This window comes from Amblyraja radiata, chromosome 1 (assembly GCF_010909765.2).
Source record: "Amblyraja radiata isolate CabotCenter1 chromosome 1, sAmbRad1.1.pri, whole genome shotgun sequence".
In the NCBI taxonomy this organism is placed as follows: Eukaryota; Metazoa; Chordata; class Chondrichthyes; order Rajiformes; family Rajidae; genus Amblyraja; species Amblyraja radiata.
The window spans coordinates 175671381-175694903 of NC_045956.1; the positions used below are offsets into that span (position 1 = coordinate 175671381).

Consider the following 23523-nt stretch of genomic DNA (forward strand, 5'->3'; position numbering starts at 1 on the left):
ACTTTGCCATCACGGAGCTGACTGACTTCGGCGACTGTGGTGGCGGATTTGCTGCAACATGTTTCACAAAACATGGATGGGGGGGGGGGGTTGTCCCCACTTCTCAAAACATGGGGGGCACAGGTCATCTCTCTTTCCTCTCCCCCCCCCCCCCCCCCCCCCCCCCAAGTTTTCTGCCCATGCTAGAATTGTGTTGGTTATCTCTGGTGTGTAGGTTTTTTTAGACCTTTCAATTGCCAATTGGTGAACTTCAATGTCGGAGAGATGTCAAGTCATTTAAATGGGATGGGTAAATTTGAGAGATGCATTGTTCTATACCCGCCTGTAGACTTGGAGTGTCTCCTATTAAGCGCTGAGCACCCTGTGCACACATAGCTTTGAAAGAAGTATTCATTAAGATCTTGTCTCACTCTCCCAAAGATAAAGACATTGGTGCAGAGTCTGCTGGAGTGCTGAACATATTACAATGGACTTCAGTGGCCAGTATGAACTTCAGAGCCAGGAAAACATGAAGCCATTTATGAGTGCTCTGGGTAAGCTCTAATTTTAAAGATGCAGCACGGGAAAAGGGGGAAAATGTTTTACATTTATACTAAGCTAATTAACCTATAAACTCACACGGGTCACGGGGAAAATGTACAGACCAGCACCCTCAGTCGGGATCGAACCCGGGTCTCTGGTGCTGTAACGCAGCAACTCTACTGCTGCACCACTGCCACTTCAAATCAGTCTTTGTCTAAATATTGCATCTAATAAGCTACCTGTTGTAGAATTAAATATTCTTGCACTGGTTTAGTTTTCGTTTAGAGATACAGAGCCCTTTGGCCCATCGAGTCTGCACCAACCAGCGATCCCCGCACACTAACACTATCCTACACACACTAGGGACAATTTACACTTACATCAAGCCAATTAACCTACATACCTTTACTATTTTGGAGTGTGGGAGGAAACTGATGATCTAGGGGGAAAAAACCCATGTGGTCATGGGAAGAACCTACAAACTCCATACAGACCTCCAAAAGCACCCGTAGTCGGGATCGAACTCCGTTCTCCGGCGCTGCACAGCAGCAACTCTATCGCTGCACAACCTTGGCCGCCCTTCAATTAATAATAATAATAATGGACGGGATTTATATAGCGCCTTTCTAATACTCAAGGCGCTTTACATCGCATTATTCATTCACTCCTCAGTCACACTCTGTGGTGGTAAGCTACTTCTGTAGCCACAGCTGCCCTGGGGCAGACTGATGGAAGCGTGGCTGCCAATCTGCGCCTACGGCCCCTCCGACCACCACCAATCATTCACACACAGGCAAAGGTGGGTGAAGTGTCTTGCCCAAGGACACAACGACAGTATGCACTCCAAGCGGGATTCGAACCAGCTACCTTCCGGTTGCCAGCCGAACACTTAGCCCATTATGCCATCTGTCGTCCCGATAATTATAAACCAGTACTGTCACACTTTCCTTTGGGTGTAATGTCTAAGCACTGGAGGAATGTACTTGTGTAGTTGTCCTCTACTTTGTTTGTCCTCTATAATGTTAACCCTAGTGAATATAGTCTGCCATTCCTATTGATGGGGCACCTCATAGTTACCCCTAGTCAGTCCATCGTGCATCCCATTCAAGATAACAAATTGATCCCAATTTCTTCGCCTTGTATAATTTCCCCTAGGCAAGCTTAAGTTTGTTCTTATCACATTACTAACTCTTATTGAATGTTATAAGCACTTGCTGCAATTTCTCCCTTTACCTTGCGCTGTAGCTCACTGGCACCCAAGCCTGGTGACTCTCTACACACTGGTCCCATATGTGGGTCTACAATCATTCATTACAATCCATTATTTAAACATTGTTCCCCTATATCTACACACTGTGGGATGCTTCCCACAGCCTTCTTGGTTTTTATCATCAGAGTTCCAGATTTTCATTAACTTTCTCTTTGCTATTCTGCCATGGCTGCCATCCCCCTCTTCTCTCTCTCCTCCCCCCCCCCCCCCCCCCTCAAAAATAAATAAATCCCAGAGCAAAGTTGCTCTTTAATCCTCCTTGAACATTAGTGCTCTTAATCTTGCAGTGGTAGTAAAGCCTGCACATTGCATTTTCAAATTCCTTAAAGATTTTGGTAATGATTTTTATTTTGGTGTTGCTGAACATTTTATTGGTTTCACTTTAATTGTAATGAACTCTTCCTCATTTGCCATGCATCACATTCTTTAAGAATGGAGTTAAGGAGTTTCTTTAGTCAGAGGGTGGTGAATCTATGGAATTCATTTACAGATGGCCGTGGAGGCCAATACAATGGATATATTGTTATAGTGGAGATTAACAGGTTCTTGATTAGTAAGGATGTCAAAAGTTTGAGGGGGGAAAATAAATCGGCCGCGAATGAATGCCCGAGTAGCCTGGGTGGGCCGAATGGGCTAATTCTTCTGTGTAGTTTGACATTCGGGTTGTAATGATGTATGGTTCCTCCACCAGGAATCCCAGATGAAATAATTGAGAAGATCAAAGATCTAAAGAGTGTGACTAAAATAGTTCAAAATGGAAAAGACTTCATTGTGGCCGTGCAAACTGGCAGTCAGGTGCTTGTTAATAACTTCACCCTTGGGCATGAGACCCATGTGGAAACGCCTGCAGGAGACAGGGTCAAGGTAATGCTATATTTTTTCAGCATTTATTAGTTTGGATAATCGCCATACAATTGCATGTGGTCAACCTCTTTAAATACAGCCTTGTATCATATACTTGCAAACTACATTTAGTTTAGAGATTAAACGTAGTCTCTAAACTAAACCCACTGAGTCTGCACCGACCAGCGATCCCTGCACATTAACACCATCCTACACACACTAGGGACACTTTTTACTTTATACCAAGCCGATTGGTATAATATTTGTGGGAGGAAACACAAGTTCTCTGAGAGAACCCACGCAGGTCACAGGGAGAACCTACAGGCAAGCACCTGCCACCGTGCTGTCCTCGAACCATCGTGCCTTTAGTGGGGTAAAAATGGAATGTTTCAATTTGTGGTTTTATTTTTAATATTTGACTTCCATGTTTTCTTGCTTGCTTAGGCCATAATGAACCTGGAAGGGGAAAATAAGCTGGTTGTTAACACAAAGGAGATTACTTCCGTTGCAGAGTTCAGTGGCGATCTGCTGACTAATGTAAGTTAAAGTTGGTGGCCCTAATGTAAAACCGTGGCAGTTGCTTGTAAGAAGCAACATGTGAGGGTTTGATTGAGCTAATGTTGTGGATCAATGAAGATGAAGTAACATGGGCTTGAGCTGGCCTGTTGCCCAAGCTCTGGTGCCATTATCTGCCCACCTGATCTATTCCTGCTGTCAATTCTTAAGGGGTTGGACAGGCTAGATGCAGGAAGATTGTTCCCGATGTTGGGGAAGTCCAGAACAAGGGGTCACAGTTTAAGGATAAAGGGGAAATCTTTTAGGACTGAGATGAGAAAAACATTTTTCACACAGAGAGTGGTGAATCTCTGGAATTCTCTGCCACAGAAGGTAGTTGAGGCCAGTTCATTGGCTATATTTAAGAGGGAGTTAGATGTGGCTAAAGGGATCAGGGGGTATGGAGAGAAGGCAGGTACAGGATACTGAGTTGGATGATCAGCCATGATCGTATTGAATGGTGGTGCAGGCTCGAGGGGCTGAATGGCCTACTCCTGCACCTATTTTCTATGTTTCTAAAAGCCCACTAGATGTTGAATGTCTCTAATCACTGGTGACTGAGAATAAAAGGATGCAAGGTCATGAGGAATAGCAGTGGAATTAGGCCATTCGGCCCATCAAGTCTATTCTGCCATTCAATCATGGCTGATCTACCTCTCCCTCCAAACCCCATTCTCCTGCCTTCTTCCCATAACCTCTGATGCCTGTACTAATCAAGTATCTATCTCTTCCTTAAACGTATCCACTGACTTGGCCTCCACGGCCTTCTGTGGCAAAGAATTCCACAGATTCACTGCCCTCTGACTAAATAAATATCTTCTCATCTCCTTCCAAGGTTGATCTACTCATTCCTGGGATCATTCTTGTAAACCTCCTCTGGACGCTCTCTCTAGAGCCAGCACATCTTTCCTCGGCTATGGTGCCCATAGCTTTAGTTTTAGAAAGATGAGGAGGAATTTATTTAGTCAGGGGTTGGTGAATCTGTGGAATTCATTGCCGCAGGCAGCTGTGGAGGCCAGGTCATTTGGGTATTTTTAAAGCAGAGATGGGAAGGGAAGTTAAAATGGTTAGCAACCAAGAGATCCAGTAGACCTCAGTACAAGTGTTTGGGGAAATGTTTTTATGTAAACCTGCATCTGCAGATCATTGTTTCTCAAGTGTCTTGTCTCATTTCAGACCATAACTTTGGGCAACATTGTTTACAAGCGGATATGCAAGAAGATTGAGGAACCTGATGAAGATCAATGTAGTTCATTATAACTGTTTAAAAAATATATTAATAATAATAATAAAAGTTGCACAATTAATATTGACTGTAGATGTGTTTTCTGAAGTAATGCAATGAAGTCTTGTTCCTTGACTCTTCGCCATATTTGGTGAACATATTCATGATTATTTGGGTTTACCAAGCATGAACCCATAGGAAAGATTGTTAGTGCCGTCTATAAACCTTTCTCTGAAAGTGGCATCTTTATAGACTGGATGAAGGATTTGGCATGCTAGCATTCATGGTTGGGAATTAGACTTGCACTGTGGACACAATGGGCTGAATGGCATATTTCTGCACCTATAACATATGAACTAATTGAGTCTGGAAGTTGGGATGTTTTGTTGCAGTTGCACAAGATACTGTCGAGGTGTTGTGGGTTATGGGGAGAAGGCAGGAGAATGGTTGTGAGGGAAAGATCGATCTGCCATGATTGAATGGCGGAGTAGACCTGATGGGCAAAATGTCCTAATTCTGCTCCTAGAGTTTGTGAACTTGTGTTCACTTTTCTCAATGCTACTGGAAATATGCTACAGAAAAGGGTGCCAATATTGAGGATATTGTCACAACTCCAGGGAGAGGTTGGGCAGGCTTGGACTTTTCTCCTTGGAATGTAGGAGCCTTGAGGTGTTTAAATCTATGAAGGTTATAGTTGGGTTGAAAGATTTTTTCCCCCCCCCCACCAGAATTGTGGAATTGAGAACTAGAAAGATGAGTGGTAAGACTTGATAGGAATCTGAGGTCCATTGTGTTCAGAAGGAAATGGGTATATGGAGCAAGCTGCTAGAGGAAGTGTTCTAATTGTACACCATGGAAATGGGTCGTTGGGCCCAACCTATGCATGCCCAACCAAGAAGCCCCATCTACACTAGGCCCACCTGACTGTATTTGGTCCATATGCCTTTAAATCTTTCCAATCTATGTACCTGTCTAGATGTCTTTTAAATGTTACTAGACCAAGTGGGACCCGTTGGGTCCTATCCGGTCCCCTCAACGCGCGGTTGCAGGGGGCGGCCTTCAGTGTCACACACACTAACCACGAGCACGCACATGCGTGATCAGTTTTTTATAATTATAGAGATAGTACTGCCTTCACTGGCAGCTCATTCCATGTAGCCACCACCCTCTGACAAGGTTGCTCCTTGGGTTCCCATTATATCTATCTCCACTCACCTTAAACTTGTGTCCTCTGGTTCTTGATTTCTCCCCTCACTAGTTTAATTTTTGTTTAGAGATGCACCGGGACAATTCCGGCCAGCGATCCCTGCACTTTAACACCATCCTCCACCCACTAGGGCCAATTTTTACATTTACCAAACCAATTACCCTACAAACCTGAACCTCTTTGGAGTGTGGGAGGAAATCGAAAATCTCAGGGAAAAACTCTCCACTCGTAGTCGGGATTGAACCCGGGCCTCTGGCGTTACATTCACTGTAAGGCAGCAACTCTACCGCTGCGCCACTGTGACCACCCAAAGTTGGTGAGAAGATAGTTCCGTTGTCTGATAACAGCTGGGAAGGAACTGTTCCTCTGTTTATACTTTAGTAGAACTGAGGAACTGTAGATGCTGGTTTGCACGACACAAAGTGCAAGAGTAATGAGCGAGTCGGGCAGAATCTCTGGAGGATATAAATGGGTGATGTTTTGGGTTGCTTCTTCAGACTGATGGGTCAGATTATCAGTCTGAAAAAGGCTCTCAACCCAAAAAATGTACCTGTCCATGTTCTCTGCCTGACCCACTGATTTACTTCAGCACTTTGTAACCTAAGTTTTTTAGTGTTTGTTTTGAAATCTACTCCATTTTTTAAAAACTCAACCTCTATTTCCTCACCTTAAATCAAATCTCTTGCAATTACCCAAAGGGTGTTTTGGAAGTTCAATGGTGTGCACTGGGGGAGTTAACCCAGACATACCATCTAGAAATATCTCTGTGACCAGAACTAAACACTCTGAGAACAGTACAATTTGATGAATATAGAGATCGGAAGGACAAGGAGCCAAAGATTACGTGGAGACACAAGAGGCTGCAGATGCTGCAAAACAAAGTGCTGGAGGACTCCAGCAGGGTCAGACAGCATATGTGGGTGGGGGGGGGGCGGCTGGTGGGGGAGAGGTAGAGGGAGGAAATAAACTGGAGGTGAGAAAAGGTCAGAAATCCGAGCTGTCGTCCAGTTTATTTACCCCTCCCCCGCTTTCAGTCTGAAGAAGGGTTCCAACCCGAAATGCCACTTGTTCTTTTTCTCCACAGACGCTGCCTGACCCACTGGGTTCTTCCAGTACTTTTGATTTTTGTGCCACAGGTTAGGCTGGGGACTCTAAACGCAAGAGGTAGTCTCTCAGCCTCTGATCACAGATATGTCAATCAACAGTAATTAGACAAGGAAGCAGGAGAGTCCACAAACAGATGTTTATTTGCGATTAGGAAACCTAGAAAACAATTGCAAGATCTCGCGTTTTACTGAAGGTTACTCTTTGGTAGCTTTGCTTTCATTCGAGTCTCTTTGCTGACAAGAGGTGAGGAGACTACAGCTTCAAGAAGGAAAAACTTTGTTTAAACTACTATATTTCAAAGTCCTATTTCTTTAAAATGAGAATAAAAAATTTAGAAGACAAACCCTGAACAATTGCATTGACAAAATGGTATTGGATGCAGTGAGAGATTAGAGCTTTTGTTCTGATGTTTACGTTCAAAGATATGCCTGAAGATGATGAATCGTAACGCATGATGGAACGCGTGCGGCAGTGTGCGCTAGCGTTCATGGTGCTGCCTCGCATTTCCAGATAAACCGCTGTGATCGTGGCCTCTGGGTGGGGTTTTGCACGTTCTCCCTGTGACTGCCTGGGTTTCCTCCCGTATCCAGATCTCACACTAACGCAAACTCAACGCTAGCATTTATTTCAAGAGGACGTGTATACAAAAACAGGGATGTAATGCTGAGGCTCTATAAGGCTGCATTTGGAATATTGTGAGCAATTTTGGGCACCATATCAAAGAAAAGATGAGCATGCTGGCTCTGGAGAGGGTCCAGATGAGGTTTACAAGAATGATCCCAGGAATGAGTGGATTAACCTATGATGAGCGTTTGACGGCACTGGGCCTGCACTTGTTGAGGTTTAGAAGAATGAGGGGGACCTCATTGAAACGTACAGAATAGTGAAAGGCTTGGATAGAGTGGATGTGGAGAGGATGTTTCCATTCGTGAGATAGTCTAGGACCAGAGGTCATAGCCTCAGAATTAAATGATGTTCTTTAAGGAAGGAGATTAAGAGAAATTTATTTAGTCAGAGGGTGGTGAATCTGTGGAATTCTTTGCCACATAACTGGGACTGACGAGAAGCCGAATGGTCTTTGTTCTTGCTGGCTCTGACTCTGTGAGTGAGTTTGGCGTTAGGCTATTAGCTTAGTTTAGTTTGGAGCGCGGAAACAGGCCCTTCGGCCCACCGAGTCCGCACCGACCAGCGATCCCCGCACACTAATACTATCTTAAAAAACACACTAGGGACAATTTACAATTATATTAAGCAAACTAACCTACAAACCTGTACATTTTTGGAGTGTGAGAGGAAACCGGTGACCCTGGAGAGAACGTACAAACTCTGTACAGACAAGCACCTGTGGCCAGGATGGAACCCGGGTCTCTGGCGCTGTAATAATAATAATAATAATTTGTTTATAGGGACAGTGCATATTAATGAACATTTGCATGTAAATATGCGAGATTGTAGCCAATCAGTAGCTAATTTCCGTCTCTAGTCCCAGGCAAAGGTAGGTGAAGTGTCTTGCCCAAGGACACAACGACAGTACACACTCCAAGCAGGATTCGAACCGGCCACCTTCAGGTTGCCAGCCGAACACTTAGCCCACTGTGCCATCTGTAAGGCAGCAACTCTAATGCTATGCCACCGTGCCACCTGCTTTCATTGTCATTGAAGTCTACAGCATTACACTGGGTGAATGTTCACCTGACAGTCCTCCCAGAGTGAAATAAACTACGGACAGATCAATTTGATCACAACAAGTTGGTAGAATGTGAAATGCTGCCTCTTGAAAGATAGTTAACTGTTCCAAAAAATATTCTCGATCTCGAGATTATGACCGCACAGGCAGGTAGGTTATGGGGAAATGTGAAATGCTGCAAGTGAAGGACAATTACAGGCCATGCCTACTAAACTGTAGAAACAATGAACTGCAGAAGCTGGTTAATACACAAAAGGACACAGAGTGCTGGAATAACTCAGCATGTCAGGCAGCAGCCCCATTAAACGTGGACATAGAAACATAGAAAAAAAAGTGCAGGAGTAGGCCATTCGGCCCTTCGAGCCTGCACCGCCATTCAATATGATCATGGCTGATCATCCAACTCAGTATCCTGTACCTGCCTTCTCTCCATACCCCCTGATCCCTTTAGCCACAAGGGCCACATCTAACTCCCTTTTAAATATAGACAGGTGATGTTTCGGGTCAAGACTTAAGGGTTTAGACAGGGACATATATAAGACCGGTTTGGAGGGATATGGGGGCCAAACGCAGGCAGAAGGGACTAGTGTAGATGGGACATGTTGGCCGGTAAGTGCAAGTTGGGCCGAAGGGCCTGTTTCCGCACTGTAAGACTCTATGATTCGAAGAATCTCAACCCAATTACAGTTCAGTTTATTGTCGTGTGTACCGAGGTACAGTGAAAAGCTTTTGTTGCGTGCTGTGCAGTCAGCAGAGAGACAACACATGATTACATTCGATCCATTTACAGTTTATAGATACACGATGTACCGAAATGTCACCATTCCATGTTCTCCAGAGATACTGCCTATCTTGCTGAGTTACTCGAGCACTTAGTGTCCTTTTATGCCTTCTATTGTTTAATGCAGAGAAATAGAAAATTGTAATCTGATACACACATTAACACATTATTTGTGCACGTTAGTCTTAGTGTCAGTTTATTATTATCATGTGCACCGAGCTACAGTGGAGAAAACCATTCTTGCCTTCCACCTTTGTGCATTAACGTGAATGAAACTGACCTTAAAGCTGTGGTCAATGAAAATCAAAAGAAAAAAAAAAACTGCAGATGCTGGAAATCTGAAACAAAAACTGAAATCACTGGAAAAACTCGGCAGATCAGGCAGCATCTGTGGAGGGAGAGAGAGAGAAAAAGTCGACACTTCAGATCTCAGATTCAGACCTCAACCTTCCACTGCTTCTCTTTCCGCAGATGCTGCCTGACATGCTGAGGTTTTCCCAGCATGTTGTGTTTTTGCTTCGGCAGTGTTCCACATCTCTAGGTTACTACAATGCAAACAACACAGGTTGAAAGTCTACCACAGGACTCTCCTTTTTTAGACAACAGATTCCGAAAACAATTGCCGTCCTGGCCTTTGCTTCAGCCCACCCTCACCCTGCGGCAGCCCACCCTTCCCACAGGTTACGGCAGGTTGCCTGCGGGAGAGAGGGGGGGGGGGGGGGGGAAGCCGCGGGGTCTCATTTCCGTCTGTGGAAGAGCTCCTTGATGTAGTTGCCGGCCGGCTCCGCCATCACTTGCATCTTCTGATTCTTCAGCGCGGCCTCTCTCATCTGATAGTAAATGTATTCGTTCTCCTTAAACATCCGCAGCTCCATCTCGGTCTGGCAGCGCATGGCCTGTGGAATCAGACACAGCGGAGGTCAGCAGCAGCACTGGTGGAAACACAGCCAGCCTGGTACAGGGGCACAACCACAATCATGGGCCTCTCGGTCAGCATGGACGGGTGGGGCCGAAGGGCCTGTTTCTCAGCTGTATCCCTATGACTACGAGTATGGCTATGTGACTCTTTGGCTCATGGATCTATGGCTCAAATAACTTACAAACCTGTAGAAACATAGAAAAATAGGTGCAGGAGTAGGCCATTCGGCCCTTCGAGCCATTCAATATGATCACGGCTGATCATCCACAATCAGTACCCCGTTCCTGCTTTTTCCACATATCCCTTGATTCCTAAGAGCTAAATCTAACTCTCTCTTTATCTCTTTTTTCTCTCCCCCTTTCCCCTTCCCTTCTCCCGCCCTCTCTCTCACTCTCACTCCATCTCTCTTTCACTCCCTCCCCCTCTCTCTCTCTCTCTCTCTCTCTCTCTCTCTCTCTCTCGTCAGACTCCTTCAGTGTGTTTCTCCCAGACCCCCCACCTTGTGGAGGACAATAGACAATAGGCAATAGGTGCAGGAGGAGGCCATTCGGCCCTACAAGCCAGCACCGCCATTCAATGTGATCATGGCTGATCATCCACAATCAGCCTTTCCTGCCTTCTCCCCATATCCCCTGACTCCACTATCTTCAAGAGCCCTATCTAGCTCTCTCTTGAAAGTATCCAGAGAACCGGCCCCCACCGCCCTCTGAGGTTGAGAATTCCACAGACTCGCAACTCTCTGTGTGAAAAAGTGTTTCCTTATCTCTGTTCTAAATGGCTTACCCCTTATTCTTAAACTGTGGCGCTTGGATCTGGACTCCCCCAACATCGGGAACATGTTTCCTGCCTCTAGCGTGTCCAAACCCTTAACAATCTTATATGTTTCAATAAGATCCCATCTCATCCTTCTAAATTCCAGAGTGTACAAGCCCAGCTGCTCCATACTCTCAGCATATGACAGTTCCACCATCCCGGGAATTAACCGGGTGAACCTACGCTGCACTCCCTCAATAGCAAGAATATCCTTCCTCAAATTTGGAGACCAAAACTGCACACAATACTCCAGGTGCGGTCTCACTAGGGCCCTGTACAACTGCAGAAGGACCTCCTTGCCCCTATACTCAACTCCTCTTGTTATGAAGGCCAACATGCCATTCGCTTTCTTCAGTGGGTGAGGGTGGGACAGGTGTGAGGGTGGGACGTGGGTGAGGGTGGGACGTGGGTGAGGGTGGGACGTGGGTGAGGGTGGGACGTGGGTGAGGGTGGGACGGGTGTGAGGGTGGGACGGGTGTGAGGGTGGGACGTGGGTGAGGGTGGGACGGGTGGGACGTGGGTGAGGGTGGGACGTGGGTGAGGGTGGGACGTGGGTGAGGGTGGGACGTGGGTGAGGGTGGGACGGGTGTGAGGGTGGGACGGGAGTGAGGGTGGGACGGGAGTGAGGGTGGGACGGGTGTGAGGGTGGGACGGGAGTGAGGGTGGGACGGGAGTGAGGGTGGGACGGGAGTGAGGGTGGGACGTGGGTGGGACGTGGGTGAGGGTGGGACGGGTGTGAGGGTGGGACGTGGGTGAGGGTGGGACGGGGGTGAGGGTGGGACGGGTGTGAGGGTGGGACGTGGGTGGGACGTGGGTGAGGGTGGGACGGGTGTGAGGGTGGGACGTGGGTGAGGGTGGGACGGGGGTGAGGGTGGGACGGGTGTGAGGGTGGGACGGGAGTGAGGGTGGGACGGGAGTGAGGGTGGGACGGGAGTGAGGGTGGGACGTGGGTGAGGGTGGGACGTGGGTGAGGGTGGGACGTGGGTGAGGGTGGGACGGGAGTGAGGGTGGGACGGGAGTGAGGGTGGGACGGGAGTGAGGGTGGGACGTGGGTGAGGGTGGGACGGGGGTGAGGGTGGGACGGGGGTGAGGGTGGGACGGGAGTGAGGGTGGGACGGGAGTGAGGGTGGGACGGGGGTGAGGGTGGGACGGGGGTGAGGGTGGGACAGGAGTGAGGGTGGGACGTGGGTGAGGGTGGGACGTGGGTGAGGGTGGGACCTGGGTGAGGGTGGGACGTGGGTGAGGGTGGGACGTGGGTGAGGGTGGGACGTGGGTGAGGGTGGGACAGGAGTGAGGGTGGGACAGGAGTGAGGGTGGGACGTGGGTGAGGGTGGGACGTGGGTGGGACGTGGGTGAGGGTGGGACGGGGGTGAGGGTGGGACGTGTGTGAGGGGCAGGTGAGGCAGTGCGAGAAAAGGCATGAGTTTTATAGGAGCAAATTAATGGCAGAAAAGGCCAATCATTGCGAGGGCATCCGATAGTACATTTCAAACCACGACTGATGAAAGTTGAGCTTTGATTCACTTTCTTGGCAACTTCTGACAATTTGCTGTGGTTTCTTGACAGGAGGGGAAGCTTGCTGAGAGGTGGCACAACAAACTAACACGGTGTCCCATATGGATCACTAATTCATGACGTTTGCTTTCTGAGTGGCTCTGTAGTGTCTGTTTCATTGTTCTAATACATTGTTCTAATACATTAATTCTTCATGTGTTCATTCTCAAAGTTCAGTGGTCTATCTTTCTGTCCTGGGCCTCCTCTCAGAGTGAGGCCTAGTGCAAATTGGAGGAACAGCATCTCATATTTCGCTTAGGTAGCTAACACCCCAGCGGTATGAGCATTGACTTCTCTAACTTCAAATAGCCCTTAATTTCCCTTTAGAGTGTGGGAGGAAACCGGTGCACCTGGAGAAAACCCATGTGGTCACGGGGAGAACGTATAGACTCTGTACAGGCAGTACCCGTAGTCAGGATTGAATCCGGGTCTCTGGCTCCATAAGGCAGCAACTCGATCGCTGCGCCACCGTGCCACCCCCTGCTCTAGTGCACGAGGAACTTTGGTTTAAAATGGGCTGGACTCCAAGATTCAGATACTACAATGCCTGTCCAGTCAACTGCTTCGTCCTTGGATGCAGAGATCAGGCTCCTGGTGCGAGATCCTGCTTAGATTAAAGCATCATTTTACATCGATTACTCAGTGGTAAGGTGTGAACCTACAATATTATTGAATGCCCGAAAAAAATACTTTAAGGGCCGTGAGATCTACTCCTGCTCATGTGGTTTACCTTCCGAGAGAAATATATCAGTTCCAGAATTTAGGGACAGCTTCATCCGACCAGCAATGTGTTTAGTTTACAAAAGGGAACTGCAGATGCTGGAATATCGAAGGTACACAAAATTGCTGGAGGAACTCAGCGGGTGCAGCAGCATCTATGGAGCGAAGGAAATAGGCGACGTTTCGGGCCGAAACCCTTCTTCAGACTGATGGGGGGTGGGGAAAGAAAGAAGGAAAAAGGGGGGAGGAGGAGCCCGAGGGCGGGCGGATGGGAGGGTGGGAGGAGACAGCTAGAGGGTGAAGGAAGGGGAGGGGACAGCACAGGCTAGCCAAATTGGGGGAATTCAATGTTGATGCCATAAGGGCGCAAGGACCCCAGACGGAATATGAGGTGCTGTTCCTCCAATTTCCGCTGTTGCTCACTCTGGCAATGGAGGAGACCCAGGACAGAGAGGTCGGATTGGGAATGGGAGGGGGAGTTGAAGTGCTGAGCCACCGGGAGGTCAGGTAGGTTAAGGCGGACTGAGCGGAGGTGTTCGACGAAACGGTCACCCAACCTACGCTTGGTCTCACCGATGTAAATTAGCTGACATCTAGAGCAGCGGATGCAGTAGATGAGGTTGGAGGAGATACAGGTGAACCTTTGTCGCACCTGGAACGACTGCTTGGGACCTTGAATGGAGTCGATGGAGTGCATATTAACACTATCCTATGTTATATGCGAGGGACAATATAACGCATTGTCCCTCGTTATAATGGACAACGAGGAACAATTTACACTTACACCAAGCCAATTATCCTACAATCCTGTACGTCTTTGGAGTGTGGGAGGAAACATAAGATCTTGGAGAAAACCCACGCAGGTCACGGGAAGAACGTACAAACTCCGTACAGACAAGCACCTGTAGTCGGGATGGAACCCGTGTCTCCGTTGCTGCAAGCGCTGTAATGCAGCAACTCTACCGCTGCGCCACCGCGCCGCATGAACAGCCTGTGTTTGTGGTTCAAAAACGTCGCACAATTAACCTCCAGTTGAAACGGTGCGCTCGGGACTAACCTCAAGATCCTTGCTGATGGGGTGGGTCGGGCCGTGTGTGACCAGGATAATCCCGTACGCTTGGCAAATCATGGCATGGCCTGGTTCGATGCGCCCAGCGTGCCAGTGCGTCACGCCAGCCCTCATCAGTGCCATTCCCAACTGGGCATTATTGTGATGGTAGAGTTTCCTATAAACCATCGGGGTACTTTGTTAGAATGTTATTCACGTTATTCCCATTCTCGTGTATCTACATATACACTGTGGATGGCTCGATTGTAATTATGTATAGCAAAAACCTCGTCGCCCGTGACAATAAACCCCATCAGCACATAATCCTCTGCCATTTTCACCACCTCCAACGGGATCACACCACGAGCCACATCTTCCCATCTCCACCCCTTTCCGCTTTCTGCAGAGACCGTTCCATCTGCATCTCTGTGGTTAACTCTTCCCTTCCCACCCAAAACCACACCCTCCCCAGGTACCTTCCCCTGCAGCCGCAGAAGATGCAGCACCTGTCCCCAAACCTCCTCCCTCCACTCTGTCCAAGGACCCCGACAGTCCTTTCAGGTGAGGCAGAGGTCCACTTGTACCTCTTCCAACCTCATCTCCTGTATCTGCTGGCCACACTCCACGCGTGGACTCCTATATATCGGCGAGACCAAACGCGGACTCGGCGATCGTTTTGCTGAACACCTCCGCTCAGTCTGCCTAGGCCTACACGATCTCCCAGTTGCCAAACACTTTAACTCCCCCTCCCATTCCCACACTGATCTTTCTGTCCTGGACCTCCATTGTTAGTGAGGCCCAACACAAATTGGAGGATCAGCACCTCAATTTAGCTTGGGCAGCTTACACCCCAGCGGTATGAACATTGACTTCTCAAACTTCAAGTAACCCTTGCTTTCCCTCTCTCCCTCGCCCACCCTAGTTCTACAACTAGTTTCACTGTCCTCCTGATTAATTTTACTGATTGTATGCGTCATTGTCACCTTCCCCTCAGCTAACAATGAACCATTCTACATTTCCTTGTACGTTATTTGGTTTCAGTAAAATTGTAAATTGTCCCTATTGTCCAGGGTAGCGTGAGTGTATGGGGTAATCGTGGATCAGTGAGGACTCGTTGGGCCAAAGGGCCTTTTCCAACCTGTGTCTAGAGTCTAAAATAAAGAGGAAACTTCTGGATTCTATCCCCATTTAGAAAATAGTCTGCGCCTTTATTCCTACTACCATAATGCGTGACTCCACACTTTGCTGCACTGTATTCCATCTGCCACTTCTCTGCCTACTCTACCAACCTGTCCAAATCCTTCTGCAGAGTCCCTGCTTTCTCTACACTACCTGCCCCTCCACCTGTTTTCCGACACACTGCGGACAATTTATAATTTTACCAAAGCCAATTAACCTGCAAACCCGTACGTCTTTGGAGTGTGGGAGGAAACCGGAGCAAACCCGGGGAAAACCCACGCGGGTCATGAGGAGAATGTATAAACTCCATACAGACTGCACCCGTAGTCATGATCGAACCCGGGTCTCTGGCACTATAAGGCAGCAGCTCTACCACTGTGCCACCGTGCATCCCCAAGCTTGGACACCGAGCGACTCGCCACTTACTGATATCCCTCCACCATCTGCTTGGCGCAGTCTGCAGCCTCTTCAAAATGCTGCAGATAAGACAGCACTTCAGAGACGAGGCTCAGTATCTTCAGCTTGTGAAGGTTCGTGTCTGCCAGGACAGGCTCCTGCTTCTTCAAGCACGCCCGACACAGCTTCACAACCTGAATGGGACACAAATCATGAGCCACAAACGCGTATGAGCCACAATAACACGGACGATGAATGAAGATTGGAGTTTGTGTTTACTTTTAGAAAAACGGCCTTGTGCAGCAGAGTTGGTCTTGGCACCATTTTCGGCACAGACATTGTGGGCCGAAGAGCCTGTTCCTGTATTATTCCGTGTTCTATGCCTACAATGAGGTAGGTCGGAAGATCTGGACTATGCTCCAGTTTATGGCTTAGTTTAGGGAGACAGAGATGGAAACAGGCTCCTCGGCCCACAAATTACGTGCCGACCAGCGATCACCCAAAAATCACTAGTCCCATCCTACACATTTTTCAGGACAATTTACAGACACCAATTAACCTACACACCTGCACGTCTTTGTAATGTGAGAAGAAATCGGAACACTTGGAGAAAAGTCATGCGGTCACGGGGAGAACGTACAGACTCTTTACAGGCCGCACCCGTAGTCAGGATCGAACCCGGGTCTCTGGCGCTGTGAGGCAGCAACTCTACCGCTGCACCACCGTGCCGTCCTTAATGACACCTTTGTAGTGTTTCATCTCAGGAGTCCCCATCCCTCCCATCTATTTATTGTGACTGTCAATGGATGTGGCAACGCCATTTGAGTTAGTGTAGCCCTTGACACAGAAACTGTGTGGCATGAAGCACCAGTGAACAGTGACCAAACACTTAATTCTAAATCTAGACTAATGTCTAGCCCTTCTGCCCACAATGACTTCTAGCCCTTCGGCCCACCGTATCTGTACTGAACATGATGCCAAGATAAACTCCCATCTCCGGGAGGGAGGGGGGGGGGGGGGGGGGGGTAGAAAGCTGGAAGAGAGGAAGGGCAGAACAGAGCATGGCAAGTGACTGGTGGATACGGGTAAAGAGTGTTTTTGATAGGCAGATTGTTGGACAAAGGCCAGAGGTAAAAAGACAAAAGGCGTGAGATCAAACTGGAAAGGTTACAGAGAAGATTTACAGAGGAAGTTGCCAGGACCAGAGGGTCTGAGCTATAGCGAGAGGTTGAGTAGACTGGGACTCCATTCCTTGGAGCGCAGGATGATGTGTGATCTTATAGAAGTGAATTCAATCATGAGAGGAATAGATCGAGTAGATGCACAGAGTCTCTTGCCCAGAGTAGGGGAATCGAGGACCAGAGGACATAGGTTTAAGTTGAAGGGGAAAAAATTTAATAGGAATCTGAGGGGTAACCTTCTCACACAAACAGTAGTGAGGGTATGGAACAAGCTGCCAGAGGAGGTAGTTGAGGCTGGGACTATCACATTGTTTAAGAAATAGTTGGATAGGTACATGGATAGGACAGGTTTGGAGGGATATGGACCAAATGCAGGCAGGTGGGACTAGTGTAGCTGGGACATGTTGGCCGGTGTGGACAAATTGGGCTGAAGGGCTTGTTTCCACGCTGTATCACTCTATGACTATAAGTATAGGGGAAGAGCGAAATGTGAAGCCAGAGGAATGTATATCCCTCGGTGAAAGGGGGGGGGGGGGGGGGTTGGGCAGAAATGGGTGCGTCAGGTGGGGCACAGGGAAGAGGGGGCGGGGGAATGAAGGCTAGAAGGGGTGGTTTTGTAAGTTAGTTACATAATATTATAGAATTCAATGTTCATTCCGTTAGATTGTAAGCTACCCAAGGTGATGTTCCTCCAGTTTGTGTGTGGCCTCACTCTGGCAGCGGAGGAGGCCCAGGACATAAAGGTCATTGTGGGAATGGGAAGGGGAGTTAAAATGGTTAGCAACCAGGAGATCCAGGAGCCCTTGGCAGACCAAGAGGCATCATAGTTCCAAGTGAATTTGAATGCAAGGTGGAAGTTAGTGGTAAAATTAATTAAATCAATGAGTTCTGCAGGATTAATCTGCTGACAAATACACAAACAAATGTTTCCACTTACATTTGCCCAAGCTCCTTCTTGTCGTTCCTTCTCAACTTTTTCCAATGTTGTCTTTGAAAACTCAACGACTCCCGTCACAGTTTCTTCTGGTGGCTGCAACGGGACAAGATGGTGTGAGTTGCGGGCTTGTGCTGTAGACGACAGCACTATTCACGCAGAATGGTGCAGCGTTGACCCCATCTACACCACACTGTCTCGGAAAGCCGCCGACATAATCGAAGACCTCTCCCGCCCCAGCCATTCCTTGTTCTCCCCGCGTCAGTCGGGCAGAAGGTACAGAAGCTTGAAAGTGTGCACGCACCACCAGACCCAGGAACAGCTTCTTCCCCTCTGTTATCAGGCTTCTGAGCAGTCCTTCCATTAACTAGGGTACTGTCCAATTCATATCTACCCTATTGTAGACTTGGACCTTATCTTTAGTACTGTTACGATATAATGCTGAGAACTATATTCTGGCACTGTGTATATTTTCCTTTGCTCTGTCTACTGTAGCCGAGTTTGGTTTGGTTGTATTTATGTTTTCAATTGTCTAATTTGATTGCACTCCTACCAAGTACTAGCTGGGATTTTCAGATGCCTTGTTGCCATTTTAAAAGATATTGCACACAGATGTTGACCATTCCAAGTGGAGCTTGACAGGTGAGGGGAGGGTGGTCCATATAGCAGCTCCCTGCTATACTCACTCTATACTCATGGCTGCGTAGCCAGTCATAGTGCGAACTCCATTATCAGGTTCGCTGACGACACCACTGTTGTGGGACGCATCACTGATGGAGATGAGTCAGAGTATCGAACGTTTGACCAAATGGTGCCAGCACAATAACCTGGCCCTCAACACCAGCAAAACCAAGGAACTGATTGTGGACTTTGGAAGGGGTAGGATGGGGACCCATAGTCCCATTTATATCAACGGGTCGATGGTGGAGAGCTTCAAATTCCTGGGCGTGCATATCTCTGAACATCTCTCCTGGTCCGAGAACACTGATGCAATTATAAAGAAAGATTATCAGTGCCTCTACTTCCTGAGAAGATTACGGAGAGTCGGAATGTCAAGGAGGACTCTCTCGAACCTCTACAGGTACACAGTAGAGAGCATGCTGACCGGTTGCATCGTGGCTTGGTTCGGCAACTTGAGTGCCCAGGAGCGGAAAAGAATGCAAAAAGTCGTAAACACTGCCCAGTCCATCATCGGCTCTGACCTCCCTACCATCGAGGGGATTTATCGCAGTCGCTGCCTCAAAAGGCTGCCAGCATCATCAAGGCCACAATCCTGACCACTCACTCATCTCCCCACTGCCTTCAGGTAGAAGGTACAGGAGCCTGAAATCTGCAACATCCAGGTTCAGGAATAACTGCTTCCCCACAGCCAACAGGCTATTAAACTCAACTCAAACTAAACTCTGATCATTAATAGCCCATTGCACTTTATCTGTTTATTTATGTGTGTATATATATATTCATTGGTATATGGTCACTCTGATCTGATCTGTTCCATATTTATTTATGCCGACTATATTCTGTTGTGCTGAAGCAAGGCAAGAATTTCATTGTCCTATCTGGGACACATGACAATAAACTCTCTTGAATCTTAAATCTTGAATTAGTTTAGTTTAGTTTAGTTTAGTTCCACATGTACTGAGGTACAGTGAAAAGCTTTTGTTACATGCTAACCAGTCAACGGAAAGACAATACTTGATTACAATCGAGCCATTCATAGTGCACGGACACATGATAAAGGGAATAATGTGAACAACATATAGTGCAAGATAAAGCCAGTAAAGTCCGATCAAAGATAGTCCAAGGGTCTCCCTTGAGGTAGATAGTATTTCAGGGCTGCTCTCTGGTTGTGGTAGGACGGTTCAGTTGCCTGATAACAGCTGGAAAGAAACTGTCCCTGAATCTTTTCTGAATCTGGATCCCTATTATTTCTGATTTACCTTTTTGCCATCTTCCTCTTTGACAGCCTGCATCAGGTCATCTTTCATTCCCTTCTGGCAATGCTCGCAGCTGCAGTCAAAGTAGTACTGCTCCTTCAGCGACTTGCGCCTCTCTGCACTGAGGCTCAGGAAGTCCACATAAGAGACCATCAGCTCCTCTCCCGCCTTGATATGCACGACTGCCCGCAGCTCAATTCTGTAGATAATCAGTCAGGCTATTGAGTGTAGAGGTTGGGACATCACATAAAAGTTGTACAAGGCGTGGGTGAGGCCGCATTTGGAATATTGTGCTTCTGGAGTACTAAAGCTTTTCACTGTACCTCGGTACACGTGACAATAAACTAAACTCAAACTCATTGCATGGGAAGGAACTGCAGATGTTGGTTTAAACTGAAGATAGACACAAAAAGCTGGAGTAAACTCAGCGGGACAGGCAGCATCTCTGGAGAGAAGGAATGGGTGACGTTTCAGGTCGAGACCCTTCTTCAGAAAGTCTTGACACGAAACGTCACCCACTCCTTCTCTCCAGAGATGCTACCCGTCACGCTCAAACTCATTGTGTTCAGTTTTGGTCACCCTGCTATAGGAAGGGTGCCAGTAAGCAGGAAAGAGTGCAGAGAAGATTTCCGACAATGTTGCTAGGACTAGTGGATCTGAACTGTAGGGAGAGGTTGGACAGGTTAGGACTTTATTCCTTAGAATACAGGAGGCTAAATGGTGACCTTATAGAGATGTATGAAATCATGAGGGGAATAGATAAGGTGAACACACAGGGTCTATTATGCAGGGTAGGGGAATCAAGAACCAGAGGACATAGGTTTAAAGCAAGGGTTCTCAACCTGATGTAAATTTACCCCCAGGGGGAACATTTGCTGATTCTGGATTTGTACATATTTTTTCTCATTGACTGTTTGGTTCTGGTTCACCGGTATCTGTTCATTAGTTGTTCATAAATAAGTGAAATAACATTGTTATGTGCTATTAAAGTTGCCGGGGGTAAACGGGACGGAAAAGGTTGGGAACCCCTGGTCTAGAGAAAGAGGGGAAAGAATTAATAGGAACCTGAGCAGCAACATTTTCACTCGGAATGGTGGGTATATTGCCTGGGCTGGTAGAGGGGGTACAGTAACAACTTTTAGACTTCAGACTTTAGAGTTACAGCAGGGAAACAGGCCTTTATGCCAACCGAGTCCACACCAACCAGCAATCACCCGTATGCTAATATTATAGGAAAATAACTTCACAGTGTTAACAATGAACATATGTGACAATAAAAAAGCGCTTTTGACTATGGACTATATCCTAACACACTAGGGACAATTAACTTTTTTTTTGGCCACTATAATTTGTCCCGATTATGGGTGTGAGTGTCAGAAACTGGTGGGATAGATAGGAATATGGGGAGAATAAAATGGTGTTGATCTATTTACCCACCACCATCTGAGTGAAAACGTTGGCCCTCAGGTTCAGGCTGGGGAATGGTTGATAGAATTTAATACAGAGAAATGTGATGTGTTGCATTTTGGGACGTCTAACATAGGCAGCACCTACACAGTGAATGGTAGGGCTCCAGGGAGTGTTGTAGAGCAGAGGGATCTAGGAGTGCAGGTGCATGGTTCCTTGAAGGTCGAGTCGCAGGTAGATAGAACTTCTACCGCTGCACCATCGAGAGCATCCTTACCAACTGCATCACAGTATGGTATGGCAACTGCTCTGTCTCCGACCGGAAGGCATTGCAGAGGGTGGTGAAAATTGCCCAACGCATCACCGGTTCCTCGCTCCCCTCCATTGAGTCTGTCCAAAGCAAGCGTTGTCTGCGGAGGGCGCTCAGCATCGCCAAGGACTGCTCTCACCCCAACCATGGACTGTTTACCCTCCTACCATCCGGGAGGCGCTACAGGTCTCTCCGTTGCCGGACCAGCAGGTCCAGGAACAGCTTCTTCCCGGCGGCTGTCACTCTACTCAACAACGTACCTCGGTGACTGCCAATCACCCCCCCCCCCGGACACTCCTCCCACAGAAAAACACTATGTCTGTATATATGCTAATGTAAATATTTATTCAAATCATATGCTATGTCGCTCTTCCAGGGAGATGCTAAATGCATTTCGTTGTCTCTGTACTGTACACGGACAATGACAATTAAAGTTGAATCTGAATCTGAATCTGAATCTGAATCTGATAGGGTGGTCAAAAAGGCTTTTGGCACATTGGCCTTCATTTGAGTATAGATGTTGGGAGGTCATGTGGCAGTTGTATAAGACGTTGGTGAGGCCGCATTTAGAGTATTGTGCTCAGTTCTGGGCATCATCTTATAGGAAAGATGTTGTCAAGCTGGAAAGGGTACAGAGAAGATTTACGAGGATGTTGCCAGGACTAGAAGGTGTGAGCTTTAAGGAGATGCGGAGAAGCCCGGGACTCTATTCCTTAGAGCGCAGGAGGATGAGGGGTGAGCTTATAGAGAGTATAAAATCATGAGAGGAATAGATCATGTAGATGCACAGAGTCTCTTGCCCAGAGTAGGTGGATCGAGGACCAGAGGACATAGGTTTAAGATGAAGTGGAAAAGATTTAATAGGAATCTGAGGTGTAACTTTTCAACACACAAAGGGTGGTGGGTGTATGGAACAAGCTGCCAGAGGGGGTTGTTGTGGCTGGGACTATCCCAAAGAAACAGTTACACATGTTTGTACATGGATCGGACAAGTTTGGAGGGATATGGACCAAATGCAGGCAAGTGGGATAAGTGTAGATGGGACATGTTGGCTGGTGTGAGCAGGTTGGGATGAAGGACCTGCTTCCACACTGTATCACTCTATGACGCTCTAACTCTATGACTAAATCAGAAAGATTCAGAAAATCAAGGCAAAACTTTGTCAACATAACAATTATAGAATAAATTAAATGCTGGTTATTTGCGCCAAAACAGTGCCCCAGAAATATCAATGTACTTTCAGCCAGTTATACGCTTTTCACTGTTGTTAAGATGGAACTGCGGTCGGCAATGTCACACAACAAGCTATCAGAGGCAGAAACATTAAATCATGCATTTTAGAGATTGACAGATAACTAATTGTTGAGCAAGGCTACCAGGAGCAGTGTCAGTGTGGAAACAAGCCCTTCAGTCCACCAATTCCACACTGGCCAGTGCATTAGTTGTACCTGTACTTTCGTCCTATCCCACTCACTCCATACAGATAACACCCATAGTCAGGATCGAACCCAGGTCTCTGGCACCAGAAGGCTGCAACACTATCGCTGCACCACCGTGCCAGCCCTTTCTGACCAGGGAATCTTCTATATCTCTATTGATGGTCCAATGAGGTGTCTGTTTAGATGGTACGTTCAAGCCTCCGGAGTTGGAAACTTTTCGGGGTCAGATTCCTAGTCAATAAACTTCATATACAATGAGGCCGGCACAGTGGCGCATCGGTAGAGCTGCTGCCTTACAGCGCTAGAGACCCAGGTTCGATCCTGACCATGGATGCTGTCTGTACGGAGTTAGTACGTTCTCTGGAATTCTCTGCCACAGAAGGTAGTTGAGGCCAGTTCATTGGCTATATTTAAGATGGAGTTAGATGTGGCCCTTGTGGCTAAAGGGATCAGGGGGTATGGAGAGAAGGCAGGTACAGGATACTGAGT

At 47.5% G+C, this 23523-nt stretch overlaps 2 protein-coding genes across 3 annotated transcripts in view; one reads left to right on the forward strand and one right to left on the reverse strand.

Moving 5' to 3' along the window:
• The first annotated feature begins 466 nt into the window (after positions 1–466).
• Positions 467–2762, forward strand: LOC116982249 (fatty acid-binding protein 1, liver-like). The gene is made up of 2 exons (XM_033035533.1): positions 467–533; positions 2484–2762. Exons 1-2 carry the CDS (start codon positions 467–469, stop codon positions 2684–2686), a joined length of 270 nt encoding a protein of 89 aa, XP_032891424.1. The 3' UTR covers positions 2687–2762.
• A 6615-nt stretch (positions 2763–9377) lies between these two features.
• Positions 9378–23523, reverse strand: part of smyd1 (SET and MYND domain containing 1) — a 40254-nt gene continuing 26108 nt past the window's right edge. For both annotated transcript variants that reach the window (XM_033035516.1, XM_033035515.1), the window contains 5 exons: positions 19882–20077; positions 17945–18037; positions 15857–16020; positions 14261–14429; positions 9378–10093 (listed from right to left, as the gene is read on the reverse strand). In XM_033035516.1, the coding sequence (XP_032891407.1) occupies positions 9935–10093; positions 14261–14429; positions 15857–16020; positions 17945–18037; positions 19882–20077 (781 nt within the window). In that variant the 3' untranslated portion in view covers positions 9378–9934. The remainder of the gene's footprint in view (positions 10094–14260; positions 14430–15856; positions 16021–17944; positions 18038–19881; positions 20078–23523) is intronic.